Here is a 26,553-nt window from a genome sequence, read left to right as displayed (position 1 = left end):
CTCGACGAGGTCCTTAATCCTCCAGAAGAACTCGAAGTTGGTCAAACCATCTTCACTTACCCGCGTGGAGATGCCGACATTCTTGAGGAGCTTCAGTCCGAGCTTCACCCTACGCAGGAGTCGGACTCGGAGCCTGAGGATGACGACGATGACAAACCTCCCCCGGGCGAGTCTCCGGATGAGGTCAAACTACTGTGCGCGCGGTTGGAGGCCGTCTGTATACAGTATGACAAACCTGAGCTTTGTGGACAGCTGCGTAAGCTTTGGGCACAGGTAACACGAGATCAGCTTTCTGCAGAGACAAACCAGATGACTCTTGACGATATGTGGGCCCCATAAATAGATGAATATTCCTAATATACGCTAATGCATAAATCTCATAATGCATAGCCTCGACGCGCGGAACCACGTTATGCGTTATCAGGTGTTTGACTGTATTCTCGTGGCCTGCCGCCTGGTCATCTTCTTAGTCTTCTACGACAATAGCTCGGACGTGCATTGACTGTGTTTACATGCTCAGTGCTCCAGTCACACAGCTCCTAGTATTCAACTGCTTTTTTGGGGCTGGCCACACTTTCTCCTTTAGGTGCCTTTGGTGTGCAAGCGTCGTACCTCAGCTTTTTGTGGTCCTTTCGCTGGCAGGAATCAGCTACAAGGAAACGTGGGCCGACAGTGCCCAGACCGTATAGCCTCACCCCAGCTATAGGGCTTCTTGATGAGTTTCGGGCTTTCTGATTGCAAACAACGCGGTCGACGGCTTCTCTACAGCCATCGCCGGACTTTCTACCAACGCCGTCCTTGGCCCCAAGCTTTTGGTCTCTCTCCTCCCCATCATTGGCAGCTCTCCACTATCCACTATGTCAGGTGTTGCTTTCACTGACAACTCAAACGCGCTTTTCCTTATAGCTCTCCAACGAAAATACGACAAACTTACCCCGATCGTGATGAACTTCTGGATCTGAAGGCAAGAGCGATAATTCCCTAATATATGATCCTCAGTCAAAGTATAAGGGAAAAGACTGAGTTACGCATGTAGTACCTAATATATGACTACAGAGGCATCATAAGTACGTTAGGACATAAGGGACATGAAGGGACATGGCAGACTCACTCCTCAGTCAAGTATAAGGGAAAAGACTGAGGAGATGCGGAGGGAGAGCTCCTGGTATATGTGAGGGAGCTCGAGGGAAGCATTTCCATAAAGGGAACAAAAGAATGTGCCTAAAGCGGTAATATCAATCAGGAAAGATAGAAGATCGCAAGGAAGAACACAAGAATAGAACACGTGAGAGAATCTATACATAATAGGTAACGAGTGTGTGATATTTCCTTATATATACAATATACAAAGTTCAACAGATCGATCGCGCGTGCTTCCGACGGTACTCGCATCGCGAGATCGTCTTACACATTCAGCATCTCGATCTTGCTCACAAGAGGGGAAGCCGTGTCCGACGCTGCATCGATCGCTTCCGCGTCATTGTGGACGGATTTGAACCATATCTCTCCGTGATCGATGCACTCGTGTCGTCTCATCCAGATGTCATTGCGTTGGTATGGGGCGGATTGAGATTTTTGATGGTGGTAAGTAGTTGCCATCGATCTTACTCATGATTGCACCTTAAATGTCGCAGAGCGCGCTGCGGGTGTCCCGCTACTTTGAGACGATCACGAAAGGGCTTGAACAAATTGCGCAAAACTTTCGCTACATGCATGACTACGCCACAACGTTGTATGAGGGCAACTTCCACGTTCAAAACGCTCTGATAGACATATACGGCGACGTCCTTGACGTGTGCTGCTGCGTGCGCCGTGCATTTCTCACTGACGCCGGAGAACCTCGACGTACGTCTCATCCCGCTTACCTTTCACGCGTCAATGCGTTTCGCTGAACCCTCATCAGGAACATCCTCATGGGACAAATCAGCTGAAATTAGCTGAGGTTGCAAAGATCTAGAAGTAATTGTGCTGAATGCACCGAAGTAGGCAAATTATGCCCAATTATCCGGATTCAACAGGTCCCCCGTCAATTAGTTGTAATTGGGGATAACATATCAATAATTTGAGATAATCCAGGGTAATCCTTGCCTGAGCAGGGCTTGCTGCTGGTGACCATTCCTCTTCACTAGTATCATCACCACAGTTCAGTGAGGAACAAGCGTAGCTCATAAAGACTGCATACACAATTCACTACTAATACAAACTCCAAAAGCACCTCAAACAGCCTACTAACTACCTGGGGGCAGCCCATTCTAGTGCGGCCGAGTCAGGGTGGGTATGCCGGAATGCCAAATGGGGCACACCGGGGACGCCGAGCGCGAGCGGCCAACCGACCGTGTTGGCGGCTCAGGCTCGGCATTGGGCAAACGAGGGGCCAGGGAAGGCAAGGCAGAGCGCGACCGCGTTGGCGGCTCGGGCTCGGTGCAGGGCGAAGGAGGGTAGGAGGCGAGGGAGACTGCGCAGCGAGACCACGTTGGCTCCGGCTTGAGGCTGGTCAAAGGAGGGCGCAAGAGAGGGGAGCTTGGCGCTGGGCCAACGGTCGGTGCGGGGTGGAAGTGGCACCGAGCGCGACCGCGTTGGCGGCTCGTGCTTGGGGCTGGGCGAAGAGCGGGGGCGCGAAGGATACAGCTACACTCAGAACGATAGACCAATCCGTCCACGTTCGGTTCGTGTGCCATAGCCTGCCGGACTCCAATGGAAGCAACGATTGGGGCTCAGAAGCGGCGGTTTTGAACCTCCGCATGTACGGACGACTATCCACGATGTTTTGTTTGCTAGCTGCACGCCTCTACTCGAACAATAGTTGCCTTAAATCGCGCTGTGTTCATTAATTGACCGGGCTCTGTCGATTTGATGCTTGATTTTTTGAATGAGCATGGACGCAGAGCACCAAACTCATGAGAAGAGCCCCTTTCCATATATGGGAAAGGTGGAGCTCGGCGGCTACGGCACACGAACCGAATGCAGGCGCATTCGTCTATCGTTCTGAGAGTAGCTGTAAGCAACGCCAGGCGAGATCGCGTTGGCGGCTCTCGCTCGGGGCTGGGCAAAAGGTTGGCGCGGGGAAGGGAGGAGCGGAGGCAGGCGGGAGGAGTGGGACGCCAGCGATGCCGAACGCGCTGAAGGAGCTGCCGCGCGCGGCGTTGGAGCTGCTGCTCGTGCTCAACGCCGACGAGCTGGCGGTGCTAGAGCCAGTGGCAGCCACCGAGCCTGAGGTCTCGGCGGTTGTCGAGGCACCGGACGAGCCGGTGCCGGTGGTGGTCGCAGCTGCGCCGCTGGTTGTGGCGGACGAGCCGCTGGAGATCGCGCCCGCAGCACCGGATGAGGTCAAGCAGCTGTCAACAGCCCGCTCAGGGTCACACACGACACCATGCGCACGCGGGAATCATACCTAGAGTCCGAGCCCGACTGGATGGTGAAAATGTCGGAGTACGCGAGGGTACCCGTGCTATCCTTGATCTGGGCGGTGCTGGGAAGAAGCCAAGATACGGTTCAAATGGACATGTTTCATCCGCAACCATCAATTACGTACATGTCAGGGAGGTTGACGGTCCAAGTGAACGAGGTCGAAGTCGTCGAATGAACGACTCAAGAGGCGTCGCGGAGGGCTGGCCACCTAGACATCGCACGTCAGGCATCAGAAACAGGCAGCAACACTATATCTCTACATACCAGGAAGGAGGGACAGGAAGTAGGGCGCGGTTCCATCAGACCAGGTGAGCTGAATGGGCTCTGTAAGACCGCGTTGTCAGCGCACGACGACGAAGACACGACAACACAACGCATGGCATTGGACAACACTCGTCCTATCGAATTGGCGGTTTTCGTCAGTTCTGCGTCACCTCAGGTCGAGCGACGCGCGCGACTCATGGGGTGTTGATAGTGCGCGAGGGGGCACGAGGGAGGTAGGCGACATCGAGCCCGACCGCGTTGGCGGCTCGTGCTCGATGGGAGACGATGGAGGGTGGTCCCGGTGTTTGAGGGCGCGGGGCGAGTATGCGCACTTGCGCGTGGTGACCGGCACACTTACCAGCGCCGTGGGTCATGCATTTGTCGGCGCGAGGAGGGCGGACGGCGCACTCGTCAGCGCCGCGTCCGGCGCCTTTGTATGACATTATTTATCGTTGTAAAATAACGCCTCGTGATCTGTGATCTGCGATGCGTGAATCGAACCTGGCTGGCCTGCCCCATCTGTGTGATCGCGATCTGTGTACTGTGGTCATGCCTAGCTATACTGTGGTCTGAGCTTGGGGAACTATGGTGGTCGGGCAGACCACACCACACTCGGACAGACCACACCACACCCCAGCCAAGACCACAGGTGCAGCCACACTACACTCTAGCCGAGACCATAGAGGTGACCATGCTCGGTGCCAAACATAGTGAGCTATGGCTGCCCTACTGTTACTGTGGTCTCGCATGCTAACCATGGCCCAGTAGCACCCAGGGAAAGGAGTCATCGACTCTGTCGCTTTGCCCTACTGTTACTTCGCCCTACTGTCTCCCCCTAGACTAGCTTGCTCGCTGCCCGACCTCTTTGTGCCCCTGCCTGCATTTCGACTCGCCACCACCAACACAAACACTCCCTATTCCACAAGGTCACCTCACCTAAATACCAGTAGGCTATTCTTGCTCGTGCATGTCTTCCCTACCCAAACTGATTTGGTACATCTATTTTTGTCGGTCAGGCTTTGCCCTGTCATCCATCCAATACTAAGCTATACACCACCGACTACACTAAGTCCAATATCAGGTATGTCACTGTCTTAATCGCACTTCGAAGCACCTGGACTGATAGAGTTCATTTCCGATCAGGTTACAATCATAATTGCTCTCCACCTTCCCTGTTCGCCACAATTTACCCCTGCAGTTTTGCCTACCACACTACTTTCTTGACCCTGTTTTGCATAGTAAGTGGTAATATTGTCACTGAGCTTCACCATCCAAATATTGATACAACCCAGATGCAGTCGAATAATCTGTCCCCCAAACTTCTCGCTCTTTTCGCCCAGATTGGCCCTCATTTGGGGCAGCTCCAGCTGCTCCTCGGAAACCAGGGAACCATCGCAACAGCATTGCCTGAGCAGGGCCAGGGGAGCCAATTTGCTGCTGTGACATCGGCACCAGGTGGCAGCACCCTCGCTTCGCTCGCTGCTCCACCACACCCTCTCCCTACCCCACCACATTCAGATGCACCCCCTGCTTCCACCACCCAGCCACTTGCTCGTCCCCATATATCCGGCTCGCTGTTGCCAAACACTGCTACACCTATGGCCCCATCACAGCCACCTCGTATCCCTGCGATTACCCAGCCATATCAGAGCATCCACCCCCCTACATCGCAGACCCTACCAATACCTGCAGCTTCTCTCGCTGGTGTACCTGGGGCAGGGGCAGCTGGGCATCAGCCATTTCCAGGAATACACCTCCTCGCACTGATGCTTGATACTGGGCATGTCAATCAGCAGCGACGGGCATCGGCTGCTGCCACTACCCCAAGGCCCACGATGCTGCCTCGTCGAGGTCGCAGGGGCCCTTCTCTGCACCCTCCTGTACTTCGCTCTGCCTCTCGTCAGGGCTTCGCACCTTTCTTTGTGAATGGGGCTGCTGAACCGACTGTAAGGGTGACGATTAAGGTATACCCACCCAGGCCTGACTCTTTCCCCAACATCAAGGTATGTTACCAAAGCTTTACCTGGGCAGTATTGGCTCATCTCATCTAAATATTTATTGTAGGGCTCTGTACCTGGCGAGCATGTGCTATACAACTTCACTCGGTATTTGTTCAGCGACTACCTGGAGAATCATGGGCTCCTGTATCGGGATGAGATCCCTGCATCAAGATCTTTGTCCACTATCCTCGAGGCGACAGCCCAGAAGATGGATGACTCGGTGATGCAGTATGGCTTTACACCACCACCACTTCCTGTCACTACTAGGGGCGAGGGCTTTCCACTGCATGCCCTGCATGTTGTCAACAAGGGTATTCTGCGAAAAAGCACTGGTCAGATCCATCTTAGGGGTTTTCATGCACCAGAGAATGCATCACTCAACAACCTCGTGCAGGATCGTGTTCGCTTTAATCTTCCCTGCTGCATCGAGGACGATCACTTTGTTCTGCATCTTGGTAAGTCTCTGGCGATAGTCTCTCGCTACCTATACTTATGTCTTGTATAGGTGTCATTGAATCACCCCTCCAACATGTTGACAGGGGCCGAATACACACCTGTATGGGGCTGAAGCTCTATTCCTGGTTCCCTCAGGACAGAAATGGTGCTGCGATGCCCCCTGACCTTACAGGCAATGAAAGTTCATCTGGGGGCGAGGAAATGGAGGACATGGAGGATATCAAAGATATGGAGGGCGACAGTCCAGCTGCTGATGCTGCAACCGATGCTGCAATCGATGATGCCCCACCACCAGGTCACCTACTGCAATCGGCAGTCCCAATGTCCACCCATGCCCCTCGACCTCTTGGTCGCCAGCAGTCTCTTTGTAGCCTCATGTCTATTCTTCCAGATAGGATCTGGTCGCCATTAGCACCCTGGTCACCTGTCAGGGACGGAACTGCAGGGCAAAAATATCGGTAATGTGGAGGTCCGATGCACGGGAAAAGCGGAGATGAACGATACCGAAGCTGAACGGGTCTGGGACGAGTGGACCTAAGTCCAACAAGCAGGGGTGTACTTGCCCAGACCACAACACAGAGTCGGGTGGATGCGATTCAGAGACAATATCGAGAAGAGTGGTGTGCTGACGTCGGAGCAAAGTCGGAGCAACGTCGGAGCAAAGTCGGAGCAAAGCGGGGCAGAGGCGGACTTGACCCGAAGGGTCGCTACACACGCGAGGTCTGCTTAGGAGCAAAGGGGAAAGCCTAGTTGATATTGGAACTGAGCAATATCGTACAGGTGAGCTGGTATAAGTACTAAGCAGAACAATGGAAAAGTCGGAGATGAATCTATCATCAGTAAGACAAAGGGAACAGGGAAGAAGATCTAAAGTACATGTGGAACACAAAGGGAATCAATCTAAAGTACATGTGGAACACAAAGGGAATCAGTGCCAAGAGAACCGAGCACAAGGAAGAGAAATACAGTGTGAGAATAAGCAAGGACGAACAAAGGGAACATATGGGAGTCAAAGATACGAAAAGTCCACCGGAGATCCGTCGGAGGACCGCGGGAAAATGAGCGGCGAAGAGCGGAGGAGACGTCAGAGGACAGTCGGGGATAGTAGGCAATGGTCGGTGATGATCGACCCGTGACATCACCCTCACAGCCTACTGATGGTGGCCCACTCTCGTATACTGTCACGTGTCGATCCAGACCGACCTACGCCGACCTGCTCCGCCGATCGTCACCGATCTACACCGATCTTCTCCGATCCGATCTCCGACCCTTCGCCGACTCCTTCACCGACGCCGATCCCGACTTTCCCGTTTCGGTCGAAGGCGGGATACGCCTATCACATGCACCGGGCCACCGGCGGCTCAACGCCCCGGTGGTTCCAGATCTTGAACGGATTCAACTCCGATTTTCCTGTTTCCTGTTCCCTTTGTCTGACATCATAGCTTCCCTTTGTAGACTTTAGTTTCCCGTCGCTTGTGACGGATCTTTCGGTCCGATCTTTCCGTCTCTTCCGTAGATATGTTCCCTTTGTGTTCCATACGATATCTCTCATCTCCGTATGTTCCCTTTGTGCGCCGAACGGCGCCTCCGATCTCCGACTCTCCGACTTTGCCATTGTTCTCTTTTGTACATATAAACCGTCGAACTGTACCGTAGATAGTCAGTTCGAATATCGACTAAGCTTTACTCTCTTCCTCCTGCGGACTCAGAGCGCGTAGCAGCCTAGCGCACAAGCTTAGGCTTGGTCCGCATCCGATCTCGACTCCACCAACGCTTCCGACTTATCGACTTCACGCCGACGCGTCTCCGACTCCGCTCCGACTTCACTCTTGAGTTCCTCCCTTCTATTTCATTCTATTCTACGTATATACGTTTTGGACTTCGGTCCTCCGACTCCGTTACCCCTTGTCCGTATCCGATCTTGACATATACTATCGATACACTGCCCAAAGTTATATACGAGGCTGCAACAGCCAATACCGACCCCCATGCATTTCGCATCCAGGGCAGCAATGTCAGTGCGATGGCCGACCTGTATTTGGTAGCCATCGGGCAGGCGATCACCGATCACGATTTCCAACATGTTCCCTCACCAAATCGAGAGTTCCAAACGTAAGCTTGCATACCCTATCGTATTGTTACTCTAACTAATGCGAATATTAGGCTTGACGATCATGGCATCAGCGTTTCGTTCGGTGCTGGGCTGGAGAGGGAGGTCACCTGGACTGCAATGAAGCAGTATCTCGACCAGCAGGCTGTGTGGTATCTTCCTTGTGCAGATGGCCGATCGACACTTAAGACTCAGTTGCCCTCTTCGGCTGCTCGCTGGATTTCGGATGATCGTCTGCTTGCTATCGCAAGGCTCGGGGCCCTTACCTCACTCTGCATGATCCATGGCTTCATGCCTGGTCCCATTGACCCCTGCATCATCCAATTCGCTGTTCATGGGAAAGATATCAATGCCCTACACCCCTCATTCATTGGCGAATGGCACCCTGAGCTGCGAAAGACAATCTTAGACTGGATCGCTGCTGGTCCAGCTGGTAACCTCGCACCATTTCGCCCACATTTCGCAACCTGGCACGATATGGAGGTGGGTACTGCAGCTATTGTACTGGTCGCCAAAGCCTGATTATGACCCCTTAGGTGCTGGCTCTACAGGGTCGCACCCCAGCCCTACACGATGCCATGGCCTGTGAGATGCTCTATCGTACTATTATAGGGCCTGAGCCACATCTCCATCCTGAATGGGAGGCATTCTTCAGTGGCCTTGCACTGCCCTGTGCAGGTGGCTTCAACCTGCTCAATGTATGTACTCTTTGGAGACATCGCCCCCACCTTACTCACATAAAGCTGTTAGGTCATCACATCACTACAGGGGGGGTCTGAAACCTTCCTGAACCTTGTCTGGACCTCCCACATCTCCTCGTTCAGTGCAATCAATGGGTTGATTAGGATAACCGATCCTGCCCCCCAATTGGTGGCCCAGCTGCAGGCAGCCTCCCAGGACAGGACTATGCTTTTTTCCTCCCTCGTTCGCTCTTTTCTGAGTGGCTCGGGTATACCATGCCCAGGTAAATTTGAAGAGGTGAGGGGACAGATCGGATCGATCATTGACCTGTCGAAGATCGACGATGCTGGGTTTCGTAGCCAGCACTTCGTCTGGGCAGCCACTGGTAGCCCCTTCCTACCTACAGGGGGTGATGTGCTGATGGTGAGCCACCGATCCAGCTCACAGCAACTGCCTGCAGCTGATATATACTGCTACAGGTGGACTCCGTTGATGAGGCCAGCCCATCATATGCCCCTCGGGGTACTGGAGCTGCCATGGCTCGCCAGGGTAAAATTTCGTTTCGCACCTGCTTTCGGATGGCACACCTGCCTATCCAGTATATACTAGCCCTTGTAGGTGCATCCTACCTGGAAGACAGCGAGCCAAGGTCGCTACAGGCTGCTGTAGATCACTGGCTGCTGTGTGAGTGCTCAGGGGCAATTGGTGGGCATACCATCGCATAGCTATTGACATGTATACCATAGCTACACCATAACATTCCCTAATACCCACTCCCTGCTCCCAATTGTCAGATTCCTATTGCTGCTACTTCCCTGCCTGCCAGGATAATACATGGATGTGCATCCAGTACAACTGAGGAGCACACTTATAGAGTTTGAGCTGTGGCTCACTACATTAGCCCCATGGTGTAGTGGTTGAAATCGTCCCTGACTGTTAAGCTGTGTGAAGGAGAGTAAACTAATAGCCCCTGGTTCCATTCCCCCTGTAGGTAAACATTCTGCATTTAAATGTGGCAGTGCTACTGTGGCAGGCAGCCCCTGCCTCGCCCATACTGGTGCCCCTGTCCCTTGTACTGTAACCACCACCACCACAGCTGCAGCTAACATGGCCCCTAGTCGCACACAGAAGAAAAATCGCATCAAGGATAGCAGGGATGCATGTAGGGCTAAACCTAACCCTAAATGCACCACCACTAATAATAATACTATCTTCATAGTGCATGCATTTTTGGCATCCCCAGACACCCTGGATGCTGTTGAGGCTATCACTGTCACCAGTATCACCAGCGAAGATGCCACACTCACTGATCTGGCACTGCGTTCGCCCTACACTGCTGGTAACGATGGCCTAGTCGGTGTGGTATGCCTATTCCCCCCTATACATTCCTGTTCACTAACTGTGCAGTAGCTCAGGAAGATTGCTGCTGCTGGGCAGAATCCCAAGCCCAGTGCACCACCTGCAGTGCAGGGATGGCAGAGGCAGGCCTATAGGCATCTTGCCTATATCCTTAAGGATGTGCAGGCAGAGTCGCAGCCCCTGGCCAATGTACGCCAGCGACGCAACCTGGTAAGCCTGCCTTTACCCACCCTGCTACCTATCCTATTTTTAATGCTATGGCAGGTACGCGGGCTAGGTATCAACAGGCATTTTGGTCCCCTCGCTGAGATACTATGCGGGGCTGCTATGGACGACTTTGTGGATCCCGCCACTGGTGTCCGCTTTGTGCGGCGCATACCTGTTGGCCCCCCCTGCAAGCATAGGGTACATATTGTCGAGGTTGGGCCTGCCCTCCATGGCCAATTTCTTGCCAATGCAGACACTGGATTTTTCGTCGTCGCTCCTGGGGAGTCTGTTATTTTCTGGTCAGGGACTTACGAAGGTAATATCATCTGCACTGTGCATCTGGCTAGGGCTAATGCTATTTTAGAACCAGAGGTTGAGCTTGTCTGCCTGCGCCATATTGCTGAGGGCGACAAATTTTCGGTGCCGCTATACACATTCCTCAATGATGCGGTTAATGCTGCTGTCAAGATACAGGGCAATGTCCGGGTACGCATATAACCTTATCCAGCTATATTTCTCTAATGGCATACTAGCCCAACCATGCTGGCAGCATGGCACAGATTGGCCTTTGTATGGGGGCGCGGCATGCCAAAGTCCTTGGCAATGCTGTTAGCTTCAAATCAAATATTAGGAAGCACAAGGAGCTATGCGATGCCAACGATGAAGACATTATAGGTGCTATGGCGGTTATATGGGGCCTTGTCTGTGCCAATATGCCTTCTGAGGTCCTCAAGGATATCCAGGAGTCAATGGAGGAAGCCCAGATGCCCCGTCTGTCTACCCTGAGGATCAGTGAAGGTGGTCTTTAGCCCTATCTATCCAGTCTAATTGAGCTGAATGTTTTTAGGCACTGGGTATCACATCAAGGTTGGGGGTCAGCAGTTTGATTACCCTGCTGCCATGCGGTCTCCCCCACAAGGTGTTATTACCAAGGGCTATATTGCGTAGGTTATACCAGGTTTGTATTATTATGCAGCACACTGAGCTACATTTTCTAGCTGGTCCCATATTGACAGGCACTATACCAAGTATTCCATCTCTCTCTGCACAGATACGGGGAGGTTTATGGAGCGGCTCAAAAACAAAATCCACCCAAAGCAGCGGTTTCCTCCTGATGGGGGTGCTAACCTTGTAGACCTGGAGCTTAGGGTGGTGGTGAAGTCAGCTGCACACACACTATTGGCATTCAAGCCAGAGCACCTGCATGCCACCACCCTCAGTGATGGTCATGGGTCTGCTGGGATCACATTCACATTCACCCAGGCTGTTGCTGATGCCATGCAGCAGGCAAAGGAGGAAGAGCGAGGCTATAGTATTGTGCCAGGAGAAGGGGCAGGGGAAGGTAACCCTTTCATTGAAGGACAGCTGTAGTGGTATTTCTGTACCCCCATATATAGTACAGCCTGTTGGCCAATTACCCAACACAGAGCTTTCAGTTTTTGTTCTCGAGCGGGCTGCGGTCCTTCAGTCTGTGAGCCCAATGGCGCAGGGAGACGACCACCGTGAGTGTGGGTGAAGCCTGATGGCTTGGGCGTAGGGCTGGTTGCAAGCACGACGGCGCGCCCCTGGCCTACTCAGCCGGTCTTCTCTCCGTGTCAGCGGGTCCTGGGCTGCTCAATGTACCTTTCTAGTGGTAACCATCTAAATAATGGAGCAGCCTATATATTGTTACAAGCTTGTGGAGGGTGGGACGAAAGAAAAGGCAGGAGGATTATCTCCTCACCGCCCACAAGCGCGGAGGCAGAGAGCCAGCGCACGGCCTCCGCCGCTTGAGAATTTCCACCGCCACACGTGACCTCTGCTCCGGTGCGCCCACTGGAGCCCATGTGTCCGCAGTCTGAAAGGTTAGAATAAGTATAGGGGGCGGGTAAAGAGGATGCTGTGCAGGTGAATGCTGCAAACCCATGTGGTTGCCACGTGGTCTGGATCGTGACTGACGGCGGAGGTGCGGGATTAACAGGAATAGTGGGATTGGCATCGGCAAAGCGGTGCAGGGACACCGGCGAAGTGGTAGAGGGACATTGGTGATAGTCTACTGTCAGATTATGAAACCTAGCTTTCCCAACGGAACACTATCCTATGCATAAACTACTGTGGCCCAGCAATCAGAGTATTGCGAAGAGCAGTTTGGTAGCTATATAGGTCGTTTTGGGTCAGTTTGGCTGCCATAGAGCCTCTGGGTGGCAGCTGGTTACGATCCAAAAATCCACCAGGACCGAAAAGTGCCTTGATAGACTGCCAAACTATGTATAGCTTTCGATTTGGTCCATCGTCGTCTACCATAGCAGTGAGACCAGATTAATATATAGTAAAAGTCGATACTACATACACTGTATGTTTGCCGGCCATTCCATCGCTGCATACTGCTCTGCAGCAGTGTATGCCTGGCTCTTCTTTCTATAGGTCTGAATTATCCAGCCGAACTCAGATAGAACAGAGGAGGCAGTGAGATCCAGCCCGCCTGGTAAGCGGCACACTGATTTGCCATTGGTATCGTCCTGATATCCCTGTAGCCCAATCTGCACCAGGAGCGATGACATGGCACGGTGGTTTTGTATGGATGAGAACAGTATACTGACACCTCTCTGGGGACTGAACGAAGCTGCCTGCATCTGTGCCTCGGTAACACCAAGCTCTAGACATAGGGTGTGGATGCCTGTGCGCAGTGCACCGATGTTGCGATCGCTGCTTTGCCGTGCAGTATCGGTACCCTGGATGTCACTTGCATGCACATGCAGGCGACCTGGAGAGTCTGGCAGGCCTGGGGATGGTGTTCCAAGTGGCGAAGGCACAGACCCCTGATGGAGGGAGGATAGATCGGCATCTGATCCTGACAGATATAGGGGTCCAGGAGAGACCCTAGGGCTCCCAGCACTTGTGCTGGATGACAGGGGTGATGGGTGGCGAAAGGGTTGCAGAAGGAGGGTGGTCTGGGAGGGTCGAAATATTATAATGAAATGCAGATGTGGATCGGCTCCTACAGGAACGAGATACTGGGTGATGATATCCTGGATAGATGGGGTGCGACTATTTGGGTCTATTGCCATAATCTCACGAGCCACATCCATCTGGCCATCAGAAGGCATCTCCGAGCAGTTCTTGAAGGAGGCTAGCGACCCTAACCAGCGATAGCCATTACTCAGCTGCTCTATAGCAGGGCCCAACTCGGGTACAGATGCTGTAGCAACATCCAGAGCAGGGCAATCATGAAGAATGGCCGAAAGCCAGGCAGGAAGGGGATGGATCAGGCCAGAACAGGCAAGGAGATCGATCACAGTGCTGACACAGATTGAGAAGCGACCATTTGGTCGTAGCTTCATGGTATCCGAGGAGGTAGTTAGGGATGTTGTAACATGGAACTGTGGGTTCTCCTGTGGAGATTTCCAGAGTATACTGGTGCAGGAAATTGTGCTGTATGAGGCCAGAGCATCTGCGAGGGTTGCTACTTCGTTATCGGCCACATTAAACAGCAGCTGACCATATAGATCCACATACCACTGGTAGACTGGGGGGATACTGCCATCATGATATGCAGGGCAATAGAGGGCAACAAATGGAAGAATGACAGTGTACAGGGCTGGAAAGTAGCTATGGGGCAGAGGCAACCACAGTGTATAGGCCTATGCAGCGATATCTTGATCATGTGACCTGATCTTGGCGAAGGTTGGGGCTTACCGCCCAGAATTCCCTTTGTGGATGCTGTCTACACTCGCAATGGATAACACAGGCCAAACTACCCATATGAATGATCTCCTAGAGGCCTTCAGAGTACACTATCACATAGGTTTGTCTCTGCTGTCGCAGAGATAGCTGGGTCAGCTACCGATTCAAATGTCATTGCACGACTCGGCGATGACCTCGATGAGTACCTTGCCCTTGTAAATCAGGTAAGCTTGTAACAGCTTTTGTTATATCTCTGATCCTAATGATGAGGCACCAATAGTATCACCACATTTTTTATAACAGCGAGCTCCAACAGCTTCGAGCCAACATCGGTGCAATGCAGATTGACATTCGCATGCTATTTAATCAGGCCTTAGAGGCATCCCATCATGGACAGCCAGAGCTTGTACAAACTATACACAGTGGGAGACCTGGCCGGCCGTCCATTGTGATTGATCCCACATTTCTCCGGTGGGCCTATTCTTTGCGTTCGACATCGAGTATTGCAAGATTTCTGGGCATTAGCAGGACTGTTGTTCATAATGCCCTACTCGAATATGGCATCGCTTCCCCCCAAGAAAATCCTTTCCCTCCACATGTTGCCAGTGATCCACACACATCTGGTTCTGCTACAGCTGGTCCTGCCACTGTCTCATACACCCGGCCACTGTCTTCAATATCCGACAACGATCTTGATCAGCTGCTATCGCACATACGCCTGACCTATCCACATGCTGGGGTTACTATGCTTGAAGGGATGCTACTCAACTCTGGGCACCGTGTTCCTCGCGATCGCATCAGGCAATCACTGTCTCGCATTGATCCAGTAGAACGTATATTTGAGCGCATCCGGGTGCAGAGGCGCACATACAGTGTACCTGGTCCCAATGCATTGTGGCACCACGATGGTCAGCATGGTATGTGCAGTGCTTCAACCATGTCTGACTACACCTGATTACTAATTGATATGGTGCAGGTCTCATCCGGTGGGGAATTGTTATTCATGGATTTATCGATGGGTACTCGCGGCTTATAACGGGCCTCCGTGCAAGTAACAACAACCAGGGTGAAACTGTCCTTGCCCTTTTCATAGATGCCACACAGATGTATGGGGTTCCTGTGCGGATGCGGGGTGACCATGGCGTGGAGAATCTTTTAGTAGCAGCCTTCATGGAGAATGCCTATCCGGGCCAGCGCGGTGCATATATTTGGGGAAGGTATACCTACCCACTCCTAGTTGTGCTGCCCACTAACAAAGTTTACAGGAGTGTGCACAATGTGCGCATTGAGCGTCTCTGGGTTGATGTGACAGCCCAAGTTGGATCACTATGGCATGAATCGTTCACACAGCTTGAAATCTCCTATGGCCTCGACATCAACAATGCAAGCCATATATGGCTTCTCCACCATCTTTTCCTGCCAGCAATCAACGAGCAGCTCACCTTCTTTGCCGAGGCTTGGAATCACCACCACATGCAGATTCGTGGTGGACCAAATCGCTCACCTGCTGACATGTTTGGTTTTGATATGCTCACTGAAGGTATACGTGGCCAGCGCCTTGTTGTCAATGAAACCATGGCAGATGAAGACTTGGAAGCATTCGGAGTTGACTGGGAGGCTCTGAGGGAGGATCATGTTCTCCGGTCGCTTGCCCGAAATGGTAGAGATCAGCAAGAGGATAGCACCACATGGGCTGGACAGCAGGGTCCGCCGGCTCACCTCAATGAGGTGCCATTGGAGGCCCCCGATGGTCCAATGACAGCAGCTGATATTATCCAATTCAATGCAGTGATGCAGTCATGGATCTTGTCTTCGGCCGACACCACCATTGCAAATGTTTGGGTTTATGGGCTTGCAGCAGCTCGCCTGATTGCTGGAAATGTATTTTAGCTGAATTCATTAGGCTACAGGTAGCAGTGTACGAAATGTTAAATCAAAAGCTACATCATAATCTGGACACATTCTGATCGCAGTGTGGCTGGTTTGCCCACAGTTTGACCACACCTCGACCACACCTCGACCACAGTCCAGCCACACCCCTGACCACAGTCCAACCACACCTTGACCACAGTCCAACCACACCCCAACCATACCTCGACCACGGTCTAACCACACCTTGACCACACCTCAACCACACCTCGGTCACACCTTGACCACACCTTGACCACAGCACAACCACAGACAGGCCATACTGACCACAGTAGACCAGTGATACATGTGCAGATCACAGATCACCTATCGAAGGTTACAGTATGCATAGTGCATGTCACCGATACAGTTTATAAGGGTTACATACCAGAGTATACCGAGTGCATATTGAGAAAACAGGTCCATTTGCAGATCAGAGATGGCAAAGCTAGGGTCAGATCGCATTTCACCAAACAGAACCTAGGGTTATAATGCAGATCACAGATCACAGATCATAATTTTTATCGATAAATGATGCCATACCTTTGCAAGCGCGGTAGGCAGTGCTCTTGCCGGCGTGGTGAGTGGCGCACTTGCAAGCGCACTTGCGAGCGCGGTGATCGGTGGTCAGCACACTTGCGAGCATGGTGGGTGGCAATCTTGCTGGCGGAGACAGTGAGTTGGACATGGCAAGATTTGATCACGTGATGTGTATCACGTGTCTTGTCGATTCGCATTAAATCTCTAAGTCCGCATTGGCCAATGTGCCCTTACAGTCGAACATCTCATAACGCATAGCGTCGGTTACACCCTCATTGCTATGCATTATCAAGTTTATGCACTTCCAGCAGCTGACCCTAACCCTATGCAAGCCCAAGAAGGTAGTCCCTAACCCTAAGTCCACGCTCAAGGTGCTGCTAACATCACGTGAGGGTCCCAGCGTGGGGCTTACTTGTCTATATATGGAAGATATATAGCCATATTTGGTATGCCCAGCCTATCTGATAATGCATAAAGGTACGATCTGGGCTATGTGTTATGCAATTATGCAATTTGCCTGCAATTCCCTGCAAACCATGGTGGTTACAGGCCAAAACCGATGCATTATCAGATTTATGCATTATCACCCTATGCATTATGAGGTGTTCGACTGTACCACTCAGATAGCACATTTTCATTCACTTGGTAGATAGTTAGAAGCATGTATCATCTAACAGTATAGAGTCACTACCATTGACCTGAGACTGTTTGAATCATGTTATTTGTGAATTGGCAGGCCTGCTATCACCACTAAACAGATACATCCCAAATGTATGGGTGCTATGTTGACTGCACCTATTAGATATGTATCATTATGTAGCTAAAATCACTGAGCTATGTTGTCTCTAACTACTGTATAGAATTATGTAGCAACTGACTGACATCTACATAGCACTCATAGCACACTTTAACAACTACCCTACTTCTATACAGTACCCATAAAACTACAATAGTGACTATAGGTCTGAGGGGCAGCTATATAGATCAGGATTTTTTAGATGACTATCTACAGGTAGCCCCTCTGCTTACAGTAACTATGAGCAAGACTAATGTGGCGCTCTGACTTCGCGCGCGTCCGGACATGCACTTGATTGCGCTACTCAACGCCCGGTGGCAGTGCGGTGGTCTCTCGCTCTCGCCTCGACGACCTCACCCTTCCCCGGCTCGGCATGGCGCACACAGAACATCCTCCAGCACCCTGCTGCCGACAGACCGCATCGCCGCAATGACATCGCGCACGAGGACATGGCTCAGTTGGCACCAGCATCTTATCGGCGGCTCTGCTCTGGCCCACAACGACGACTTCGCATCTGGCAAATCGGCACCCCCAATTCATCACGACTCGCGGTTACCGGCCGCTCGATCTTGACAACAACCGCATGCACGGGCGATGGGCTCAATACGGCCAGGGACGAGGGACGAGGGATCAGCAGGGGCGAAAGATAGGAGTGATAGTCGCGTACAAATGCAGGCACAAACACACGTATAAATCCTCGATATCCATGTACACTAGCAATAGCACAGGCTCACCCCAGCATATACACGAAGTCACCGTCATCTGTGACCGAACACAGCGACCGAAACCAGCGTAGCAACCACCCGACCTCCAGCTTAGCCATCGAAACTCTGTCCCCCATCTCTGTTCACCTACACTACTATCCACTATCTCGGCAGCCTCTGTGGCGCCTCGAGGACTCGCGCACACTCATCATTGCTTGGTCCACCCCACCGGCCTCGTATCACTACACTAAGGATGGGTGTGGTCCAGGAATGATTGGTACTATTATATCTAGTACCAATGCTATCTGTACTAATCTCATGGCTAGATTATCCTGCTGCACAGATCAAAATTATCTTCAAGATTCCACAGAAATATCAGGTCTCACTATTTATGCAAGATTTGTCTCCTGGGTCAGACTACTTTGCTTATGTTGAATGGATTTCACCATTTTGCTCTCCACATCCTGATCATGGCGTGTACCAACTTTTACACTCATTAGACTGGGAGGGGACAGAGTGAGAGGAAAGACATGCAGAAGTCATCCCTTTGTGCAGGTTGGATCAGGCTGCGCACCTAATCCCCAAGTTTGGTTCACAGGTGCCATGTGAATGGACTTCATCCAGTGCTATGGAGCATGCTTCCTTCTTCTATGTAAACTGTTTTGGGAATGCACATACCTATAAGACTGTCTATTGACAGGACAGGCTCATATTTTGCTTGTATTACTCTTAATTATACAAAATTATCCCAAAGTTAGTTGAAGCTACTTTAATTAGCACAATCTGACCCAATGTGTTCAAATTCACCAGTTGGGGGTTTTCCTGATGCTGCCGATCGCGCTACTCACACAGGCTCCGCATCTCTCCTTTTACTCGCGTTCAACCCGTCCAACCGCGAGCTCGAACGTTCGCTCGGCAACCTCCAGCGGCATTCCAAAGTGTTGAAGCATGCCACGCTGCATGCGGACAGGGAGCTCTGTAAGGCGGACAGGGACGTCCAAGCGGCGTGGAGAGGCTGCACAAGCGAGCAACTCGCACGTTTGCGTGCGGATGTGCGGAAAGGTGGCGCGAGCTGGACCGGAAGGGCGACTCCCTCTTTTTTTTTTCTCAAAATTTTTAATCTGACGGAGCATTCCATGGATATCCCCCCACCCCCGACGCGTAGCTAAGGAACTTGAGCTCATGCTTGTAACAGTACTGACGATAGCCGTCTAGTAGTTTACTCCTACTGCGTTCTTGTTATTACCAGTGAAGTTGGATCGCGACGGCCCTGCACCGTCTCCAGACCTGAACGATGTCTTAGAACGATTTCTGGTCGGCGAAGGAGGGGGCTATGATCATATCGCCGTCAGACGCCGGTTCTTTCCGCCCGGCAGCAGGCTTCTTCTTCCCAGTCCGCCAGCAGGCCATCGATATTCCCCATGTTTCGGAGGAAGCCCCCGTCATGCAGTTGTTGAGACCGAGCATACTTACAGTCCGACTAGGCATATGTCCGTGAAGGCTCCGCAGCCCCTGAATATCGGCAGACTTGGTTTGTCGGCAAGCTGAGCGTGCATGTGCGTCGACGAACGAAGCGCAGCAAAACATATATATATATATTAATCGGTTTTATGAGACTAGAGACAGTCGGTAATGCCGATCGGCATATATCAGCGTAGCCGTGCATACACAAGGAGACTATATATCAGAGGAAAGATGGAAGACAGAGAGAAAGAGAAAAGAGACAGAGACAGAGACAGAGCAGACAAATCAGACAAAGTCAGTATTTCACCACCGCTTCCACCCCTTTTTTTCGTCCCACCTCGACCGACCCGAAAACGACGTACGACGCCCCCCCTTCAATTTTCAAACACCGCCGCAGCCCGGCCCGAACCCGAGGCACCACACGAACTGGAGCAGATCGACGTCGCAGATGAACGCGAGCGCGAGGCCGGGCAGCAGGCCGACGGTGAGCATCAGCCCGAGCTGGTGCGTCGCGGTGAGGAGGAAGACGCGCTGGATCGGGGAGCGTATCAGGCTCGGCCCGCGCGTCGCCTTGCGTTCGCTCTCGCGTTCGATGCGGGTGCCGTTGGTGGTATCGGTGGCGGTGGCGAACGACTTGAGCTTCGCGAGGTCTTCCCAGCGGAGGGATTCGAGGTCTTTGGAGAGGAGCGCGGCGAGGAGGTCGGACGTCGAGGCGGGTGTCGTCGAGGCGGCGACGGCGGGGGGTTTAGATTCGGCGGTTGCGGTTGTGGTGCCAGAAAGGGGGAAGGGAGCGTCGGTGGAGGCGCCGGAGAGCGGAGACGGTACGTCGGCGTAGGCGCTCGCGTTCGCGCACGGCTCGGCGGTAGCGGATGACGATACAGCGGAAAAAAGAGAGGACGAGGCTGCCGAGGTCGAGGACGCCGTGGCGGACGAGGAAGAAAGGAAGGACGAAGCGGAGGCCGAAGGAGCCGCGCCAGCAGAGGACGGTAACAGAGACGCGGCGCTGGCGGAGGGCGCGAAGAACGGGACCGCGGAAGAGGCCGAGGCAGAATTCGCTGTTACGCGCTCGGCGTGTTGCGCCCGGTTCGCGGCGTTCGTCGAGGCCCGTTCGGGCGAGTAGGACGGGTCGCGCGAGCGCGATGCGGACCACCACGCCCAGCCCGGCGACGACGGCGGGGACGGGGCCGCGGTCGAGGCGGAGGTGGTGTGGGCTTGAGCGGCGTTCTGGGCGCGAGCGTCTTGTTGTTGTCGTCGTTGTGAGTCGATATTCGAGGCTTTCCACCACGACCAAGAAGGAGGAGGAGGGGGAGGAGGCGCGGAGGGTGCAGGTTCTGCCCACCACGTGCCGTCCGCGGAGTGCAGCGCGCGCCACCACCTCACGGCGGACGACCACAGCGCGCCGCGGGCGGGCGCGGCTTGAGCGCGCGCGGATACGGCGCGGCGTTGCTGCCATAGCTCGGTCCAGGATGGATCCTTGGCATGCGAGGTCGAAGATGAAGCCGAGGACGCGTCGCGGTGTCGTTGCCAGTGCGCCCACCACGACGATGCGGGAGCGCCCGACGACGCGTCCCGACGTTGCTGCCGCTGCGCCCACCACGCCGGAGGCGACGGGGAGGCGGAGGACGCGTCGCCATGGGTGTGCCACCACGGCGCGACGCGTGAGGAGGAGGAGGAGGACGCGTCCATGTGCCGCCGTTTCACGAGCTCGTTCCACCACGCCGGGCCGTGCCGCGAGCACGACGACGACGACGTAGACGCGTTCGACCGATCCGAATGGCGCGCCCACGAGGACCCGTCCTCCGCCTTGCGGTCCGGGCGCCACCACCACCCGAAGGCGCGGTCCTCGCTCGCGTCGTCTTTGGTCTTGGATTTGGAGGTCCACGCCCACCAGGCGTGCCGGAGGCCGAGGCCGAGGCCGAAGTGGGCGTGCATGTACGAGTACGGGTACGGATGGTACGGGTGATAAGGGTGGTGGAGATGGTAAGGCTGATGGAGATGGAGGGGCGGGGGCGTCGGTACGGCGTGGAAGCCGTCCTTGCGCAGGGTCGCGTGCGAGTAGAGGTGTGTCCGGGCTTGGAGGCTGGCGGTGAGCGAGGCGGTCGCGCGCGCGCGGGAGGCGGCGAGCCGCTGGTGCAGCGAGGGGTGGCTGGCGGCGGCCGGGGAGGCGTCGAACGCGGCGCGGTTGTAGAGACGGCCGGCGAGGGGGGAGAGAGGGCGTGGGGGTGGGGGTGGTGCGGCACGGAGAGGGGGGCGTGGGCGGGACGGAGGCGTCGAGGCCGAAGACGAGGCCGGCTCGCGGGGTCGAGGGGCGGGACGGGGTGGGAGGCGGGGGGGTCGAGGGGGCGGTAGGAGATGAGGAGGAGGAGGAGGAGGAGGAGGAGGAGGAGGAGGGACGGTCTTCTAGTCCTGCTCGGTCCCGTCGCGCGGGCGGTAGCGGATCCCGCGCGCTTCGAGCTCCGCTTCGACGTCCTCCGGCACGCGGCCCTTCACGCGCACCGCGTACATCCCGCGCACGTATTTCGCTGGTTCGACGCAGAAGATGAGAGGCAGCAAAAAAAAAAAAAAAGAGAGTGAGAGCGAGGATTAGCGCCGGGATAAGCGCCCGAGGACGGTTGCGGTGGGAGACGTACAGGTTCGCTGCCACTTGGCGACCCAGCTCGTCTCCGGGTCGATGACGGCTATGACGCCGTCGAAGTAGGTCGTCGTGCAGACCGAGATCCTGTCGGGCGAGCCGCGCATCTGTATCAAGAAAACACGGAAACGGGTGTATCAGATAACCCGTTTATCGTGTTGTTGGTTCTATGGGGACACTGACTTGCATGAGCTCTTCGCAGTTGGGACAGCCATTTTTGCGAAAGTCGACGGGCGTCTGGATGAGCGAGCAGAGGAGGCATGCGCGCAGCGACTTGGCTTTCGCGGGCGGGATCGCGGCGGACATCAGCGTTGGAGGTGGTGGACGACCCGGTCCAGGCGGGGGGCTGAGAAAGACGGGGAAGAAAGAGGCACGTGGAGCACTGACGATGGGCACTCGGGTGGGACACGTGGAACAGGGAGCTGCCGCATGTGACTCAGTGATCGAAGGCGCCAGTCCGGATCGGGCTTGTCCACACGTCCACGACACCGACGGACGAGGTGCGATGGACGAGTAGCGCGAGGGACTCGATATCGAATATTTCTTCGCTTATTCTTCTGGTTCACTGGCCTCTCGACTTGTTATACCGAGAGGTAGCCCTGCTGATATTGCTCGGGCTTCGCGGACTTGTCGGCCCTGATTACGAGCTTCAACACTCGACAAAGACCCGGGGCACCTTGCGTGCTCGCGGCCGTCCTGCAATCTCATCTAGATAAACTGCCCCGCACATCAAACCCACGTTGACCGACGCATATAATCAAGATCTACCGGGGGGCCCCTTTTCCCCTCAACTTGCACGGACGACGCAGACGACGATGGCGGCCAAGACGTCGCTCGCGAACCCGGACCACGCAGCGACGACGCTCCTCGCCCAGCTTCCAGCCTCGCTCGCGCCCTCCTCGCCGCTCCTCGCCGCCTCTCTCCCGCTTTTGCCCAATCCGCTCGTCTCTTACTCGGTGTACGCACCGGCCTCGGCTGCATCCGACGTCCTCCACACGCTCGACGACGCCCGCCGCCGCATCCTCGCCTTTCCCATCGTCCAGCATGGACCCGACCGCCTCGCCCCGCCTCCGCTACGCGACGCGCTCCTCCCGTACACGCACGTCGCCCTCGGCCTGCTCTACGTCTTCGCCCTCGGCACGACGGACGGCCCCACGCCGTCCACCACCGCCCTCGCCTCCCTCTCCGCCTCCCTCCCCCCCTCCCTCGTCCTCCGCGACACCGGCACGTTCACCCCGCAGGACCTCTACCCCTGCTCGCCCGCCTGCGCCCCGCAGCGCATGCCCTGCCCCGCCTGCCTCAACCCGCCCCTCGCGCACGCGCTCCCCCGCTACCCGAGCCCGCCCGCGAGCCCGTCCCGCCCGCGCCGCGCCGGCTCGGGCCCGCGCCTCCCCCGCGAGCCGCTCCGCCTGCCCTACGCCCTCTTCTTGGACGCGCTCCGCGCTCGTCTCCTCGACGACGTCGTCCGCGTCTCCGCATGTTCCACCGACCCGAGCGAGCCGCCCGTGAAGAGGCTCGGCGCGGGCTTCCTCCTCGGCCCGAGCCCGGCCACGTCGCGCTGGAGCGACGGATGGCAGCACCACGCCCAGTCAAGGTCAGAAGGACACGTCCCCACATCTCGGCCTCTCCTCATCGCTAACCATCCCATTTTTTCTATTCTGTTTCAACAGACCCCTGATATACTGCCACCTGCACCTACACCTCCACGCGACGCACATCTCCATCCATCCTCTCCTCCGCCCGACGCCTTACCTCCCCCTCCCGCTCTTCCTCTCCCCCTCTCCCCCTTCCACCTCTCACGGCCGCCCAGCCTCGCTCCGCCCCGGCGCGCCCATCGTCCTCCTCCCCTTCCACACGCCCGCCCACTTCCTTGCGCCCTACCCCGCCTCCTCCTCCCCCTCCCCTTCCTCCTCCCAGACCTCTCCCTCCGCCTCCGCCCTCTCCTCCCTCACCCGCCAGTTCACCGCCTCCCTCGCCGGGCTCGGCGCCGGCGACTGGACCTCCCCGCCCCCTTACCTCTCGCCCCCCACGCGCACCTCCCCCTTCTCCGCCTCCGCCTCCGCCTCCCACCCCGATCCGAGCTCGGTCCCCACTTCAGACACACACACGGACAGGGACAGGGACAGGGACAGGGACAGGGACAAAGATAAACACGCCACGCCGACCTACATCATCGCCTGGCTCCCCCTCGACCCCGACCGCGGCCTGCCGATCGTCTGGCCCGCCCGCCTCTCCCTCGCCTTCTCCCCTTCCTCCCCCATCACCTCCTCCTCCCCCTCCTCCTCCACACCACCACCACCCCCACCGCTCTCGCACATCCCGGCCCTCGCCCCGCAGCTCCAGCCGTCCCCGCCCCCGCCCGCCCCATCCCTCCCGCTCCCGCTCTCGCTCGCCCACCTCGCCCGCCTCTCCTCCGCATCGGCCTCTGCGCCGTCGTCCGCCGCGCCCTCGCCCACCACCGCAGGCGCCGCCGCAGGCCCGATCGCGAGCTTGGTCGCGAGATCGCTCTCGCGCTCGACTACGCCTGGACCTGGACCTGGACCTTCTTCTGCGACTGCTCTCGGTCCAGTGCCCGGAGGAGGAGGAGGAGTAGGGGCAGGAACAGGAGGAGGGGGAGTGGGGGTAGGGGCAGGAACAGGAGTAGGAGGAGGGGCAGGGGGAGGACCAGGCTCGCGGCCACCGTCCAGAGGCCCGTTCGCGTACCACCCCCCGGCCTCGCCCACGCGCGCCGCCGCCGCCTTCCGCGCGCTCACCCTCGCCCAAGACGCGCCGCCGGGGAGGAGCAGGACGACGAGGGAGAGGAGGGAGAGGACGGCGACGAGGACGAGGGGGGGAAGCGGGATACGCGCGCGCGCGGTCGAGGTCGCGGTGTACACGGACGCGGTCGCGAAGGAGAGGGAGAGGGAGAGGGAGCGGATGAGGAGGGAGAGGGAGAGGGAGCGGGAGCGGGAGGGCGGCGCGGGTTCGAGTAAGGCGGAAGCGGACAAGGAGGAGGATGTGGGCGCGGTGGGGGTGGGGTCGTCGTCGTCGCCGCCGCCGTTGGCGTTGGCGCAACCGATCGGGGTTGGGGTAGGAGAGGGACGAGGAGCGGCGATGGACGGAGCGGGCGGTGGGTTTGCGGAAGGAGGAGGGGGGGGACAGGTTCGAGAGGGTGGGGGGGAGCAGGCGGCGGTCCAGGATGCGGGCATGGCCCCGCCGTCCACCGCGGATGTCCCTCCGGTTCCGGACTCTATTGGTGCTCCCGCCGCACCGCCGGCCCCCGCCCCGACGAGCTACGATTTCGCGCTGGAGGGCTGGGGCTCCGCTGCTGGGGACGACTACATGGACTTTGACTTTGCGATGGACATGGACGCTATCGCCAGCGGCGGCGCGCCCCACGATATACCGACGGTAGCCGCGAACATGGACGTCGACATGGGCGTCGGCGTCGACTTCGAGGAGATGTTCACCGAGGACGACTTCAGCTTCTTCGACAAGCCGTCCACCGCCGCAGCCGCCGCCACCTCCACCACCACCTCCGCCGTCACCGCCCTCGCCGCGCCGCTAACAGCGAGCACGACGCTCGCGGAGCACGGCCTGCCGATCTTCGGGAGCGGCCTCACGCCCGCCGCGGGGCCCGCGCCGCTCGGCCTCTCGCCCCCGTTCGCCGACCCGCCCTGGCCGGCGCCGACGCCCGCGGACGCGTTCGAGCCCCCCGCGCCGCCGCCGCCGCCCGAGCTCGTCCCCCCTTCGTCGCGCGACACGCCCTCCTCCGCCGCCTCTCCCGCGCCCGCGACGCCCGCCGTGCACGTCGCGGCCTCCCCGGGCGGCGGCGCGTCGCCGTTCGACCCGATCCCGTTCGCGCCGACGCACCGCCAGGCGGACGGCAAGTACCTGCTCGGCAAGTTCGCGCTCCCGGTGTTGGGGAAGGAGCCGGTGCTGGGGGAGGAGGACGTCGTGCTGCCACTGTCGCCGAAGAGCGCCGCGGCGGAGGGCTGGAGGCTGCGCTACGCGGCCGCGACGGACCCGCGCGTCGGCGTGATCAAGCAGCTGATCGGCGTGAAGCGCAAGGCGCAGGGTGCGCGCGCCGCCGACAAGGCCTCGCCGTCGTGGCTCCGCAACGACGAAGAGTGGCTCGATAGCACCGCGTACGGCGACGAGGACGCGCGCGACGACGAAGCGGACGCCGGTTCATCTACGAGCGGCAGCAGCAGCGACTCGGACTCGCCCGAGGAAGACGCGGGCGCGGGCGAGGACGAGCGCATCGTCCCGGACGGGCCCTCGCGCCCCACGACGCCGCCCCCGCCCTACCTCCCCGCGGGCCCCACCCTGCTCGCGACGCGCTTCCACCCCGGCGCGCTCCTGCCGCTCAGCCAGCCCCT

The 26,553-nt window shown here is 56.5% G+C and overlaps 7 protein-coding genes across 7 annotated transcripts; 4 read left to right on the top strand and 3 right to left on the bottom strand.

The window, feature by feature from the left end:
* Positions 1–2,977: 2,977 nt before the first annotated feature.
* On the bottom strand, positions 2,978–4,115 carry PUNSTDRAFT_132256 (uncharacterized protein; the record flags this gene model as incomplete). Its single annotated transcript, XM_007381601.1, has 5 exons — positions 2,978–3,335; positions 3,392–3,469; positions 3,529–3,616; positions 3,673–3,732; positions 4,031–4,115. The coding sequence occupies 5 exons, from the start codon at positions 4,113–4,115 to the stop codon at positions 2,978–2,980; spliced, it is 669 nt and encodes a 222-aa protein (XP_007381663.1).
* A 1,636-nt stretch (positions 4,116–5,751) lies between these two features.
* On the top strand, positions 5,752–9,644 carry PUNSTDRAFT_63951 (uncharacterized protein; the record flags this gene model as incomplete). Its single annotated transcript, XM_007381600.1, has 7 exons — positions 5,752–6,127; positions 6,178–6,369; positions 7,868–8,240; positions 8,292–8,721; positions 8,775–8,936; positions 8,989–9,342; positions 9,399–9,644. Coding segments are annotated over 7 exons (2,133 nt in total), but the record flags the coding sequence as incomplete, so codon positions are not given.
* A 1,380-nt stretch (positions 9,645–11,024) lies between these two features.
* On the top strand, positions 11,025–11,433 carry PUNSTDRAFT_65390 (uncharacterized protein; the record flags this gene model as incomplete). The annotated part of the gene is made up of 2 exons (XM_007381599.1): positions 11,025–11,286; positions 11,333–11,433. Coding segments are annotated over 2 exons (363 nt in total), but the record flags the coding sequence as incomplete, so codon positions are not given.
* A 3,885-nt stretch (positions 11,434–15,318) lies between these two features.
* Positions 15,319–16,038, top strand: PUNSTDRAFT_64860 (uncharacterized protein; the record flags this gene model as incomplete). Its single annotated transcript, XM_007381598.1, has 2 exons — positions 15,319–15,365; positions 15,414–16,038. 2 exons carry the CDS (start codon positions 15,319–15,321, stop codon positions 16,036–16,038), a joined length of 672 nt encoding a protein of 223 aa, XP_007381660.1.
* Positions 16,039–19,700: 3,662 nt separating this feature from the next.
* PUNSTDRAFT_50858 (uncharacterized protein) lies at positions 19,701–21,599 on the bottom strand. Its single transcript, XM_007381597.1, has one exon. The coding sequence runs from the start codon at positions 21,490–21,492 to the stop codon at positions 19,942–19,944; it is 1,551 nt and encodes a 516-aa protein (XP_007381659.1). The 5' UTR covers positions 21,493–21,599; the 3' UTR covers positions 19,701–19,941.
* A 165-nt stretch (positions 21,600–21,764) lies between these two features.
* Positions 21,765–22,507, bottom strand: PUNSTDRAFT_50857 (transcription initiation protein spt4). Its single transcript, XM_007381596.1, has 3 exons — positions 22,376–22,507; positions 22,191–22,299; positions 21,765–22,082 (listed from the first exon to the last, which is right to left on the bottom strand). Exons 1-3 carry the CDS (start codon positions 22,496–22,498, stop codon positions 21,961–21,963), a joined length of 354 nt encoding a protein of 117 aa, XP_007381658.1. The 5' UTR covers positions 22,499–22,507; the 3' UTR covers positions 21,765–21,960.
* A 286-nt stretch (positions 22,508–22,793) lies between these two features.
* PUNSTDRAFT_142257 (uncharacterized protein) lies at positions 22,794–26,437 on the top strand (the record flags this gene model as incomplete). Its single annotated transcript, XM_007381595.1, has 2 exons — positions 22,794–23,786; positions 23,863–26,437. Coding segments are annotated over exons 1-2 (3,354 nt in total), but the record flags the coding sequence as incomplete, so codon positions are not given.
* Positions 26,438–26,553: the final 116 nt, after the last annotated feature.

Source organism: Punctularia strigosozonata (genome assembly GCF_000264995.1).
Source record: "Punctularia strigosozonata HHB-11173 SS5 unplaced genomic scaffold PUNSTscaffold_4, whole genome shotgun sequence".
Classification (NCBI taxonomy): Eukaryota; Fungi; Basidiomycota; class Agaricomycetes; order Corticiales; family Punctulariaceae; genus Punctularia; species Punctularia strigosozonata.
Note: the sequence above shows the minus strand (reverse complement) of the source record. Positions and strands in the feature narration are given on the sequence as shown.

Excerpts from the sequence above, each read along its gene's own strand:
- PUNSTDRAFT_50858 (XM_007381597.1), bottom strand. The coding sequence starts at position 21,492 with ATGCACGCCCACTTCGGCCTCGGCCTCGGCCTCCGGCACGCCTGGTGG.
- PUNSTDRAFT_50857 (XM_007381596.1), bottom strand. The coding sequence starts at position 22,498 with ATGTCCGCCGCGATCCCGCCCGCGAAAGCCAAGTCGCTGCGCGCATGC. Across the intron at positions 22,300-22,375 it reads ACTGCGAAGAGCTCATGCAA|ATGCGCGGCTCGCCCGACAG; the intron begins GTCAGTGTCCCC and ends TTCTTGATACAG. Across the intron at positions 22,083-22,190 it reads CGCCAAGTGGCAGCGAACCT|CGAAATACGTGCGCGGGATG; the intron begins GTACGTCTCCCA and ends GCGTCGAACCAG.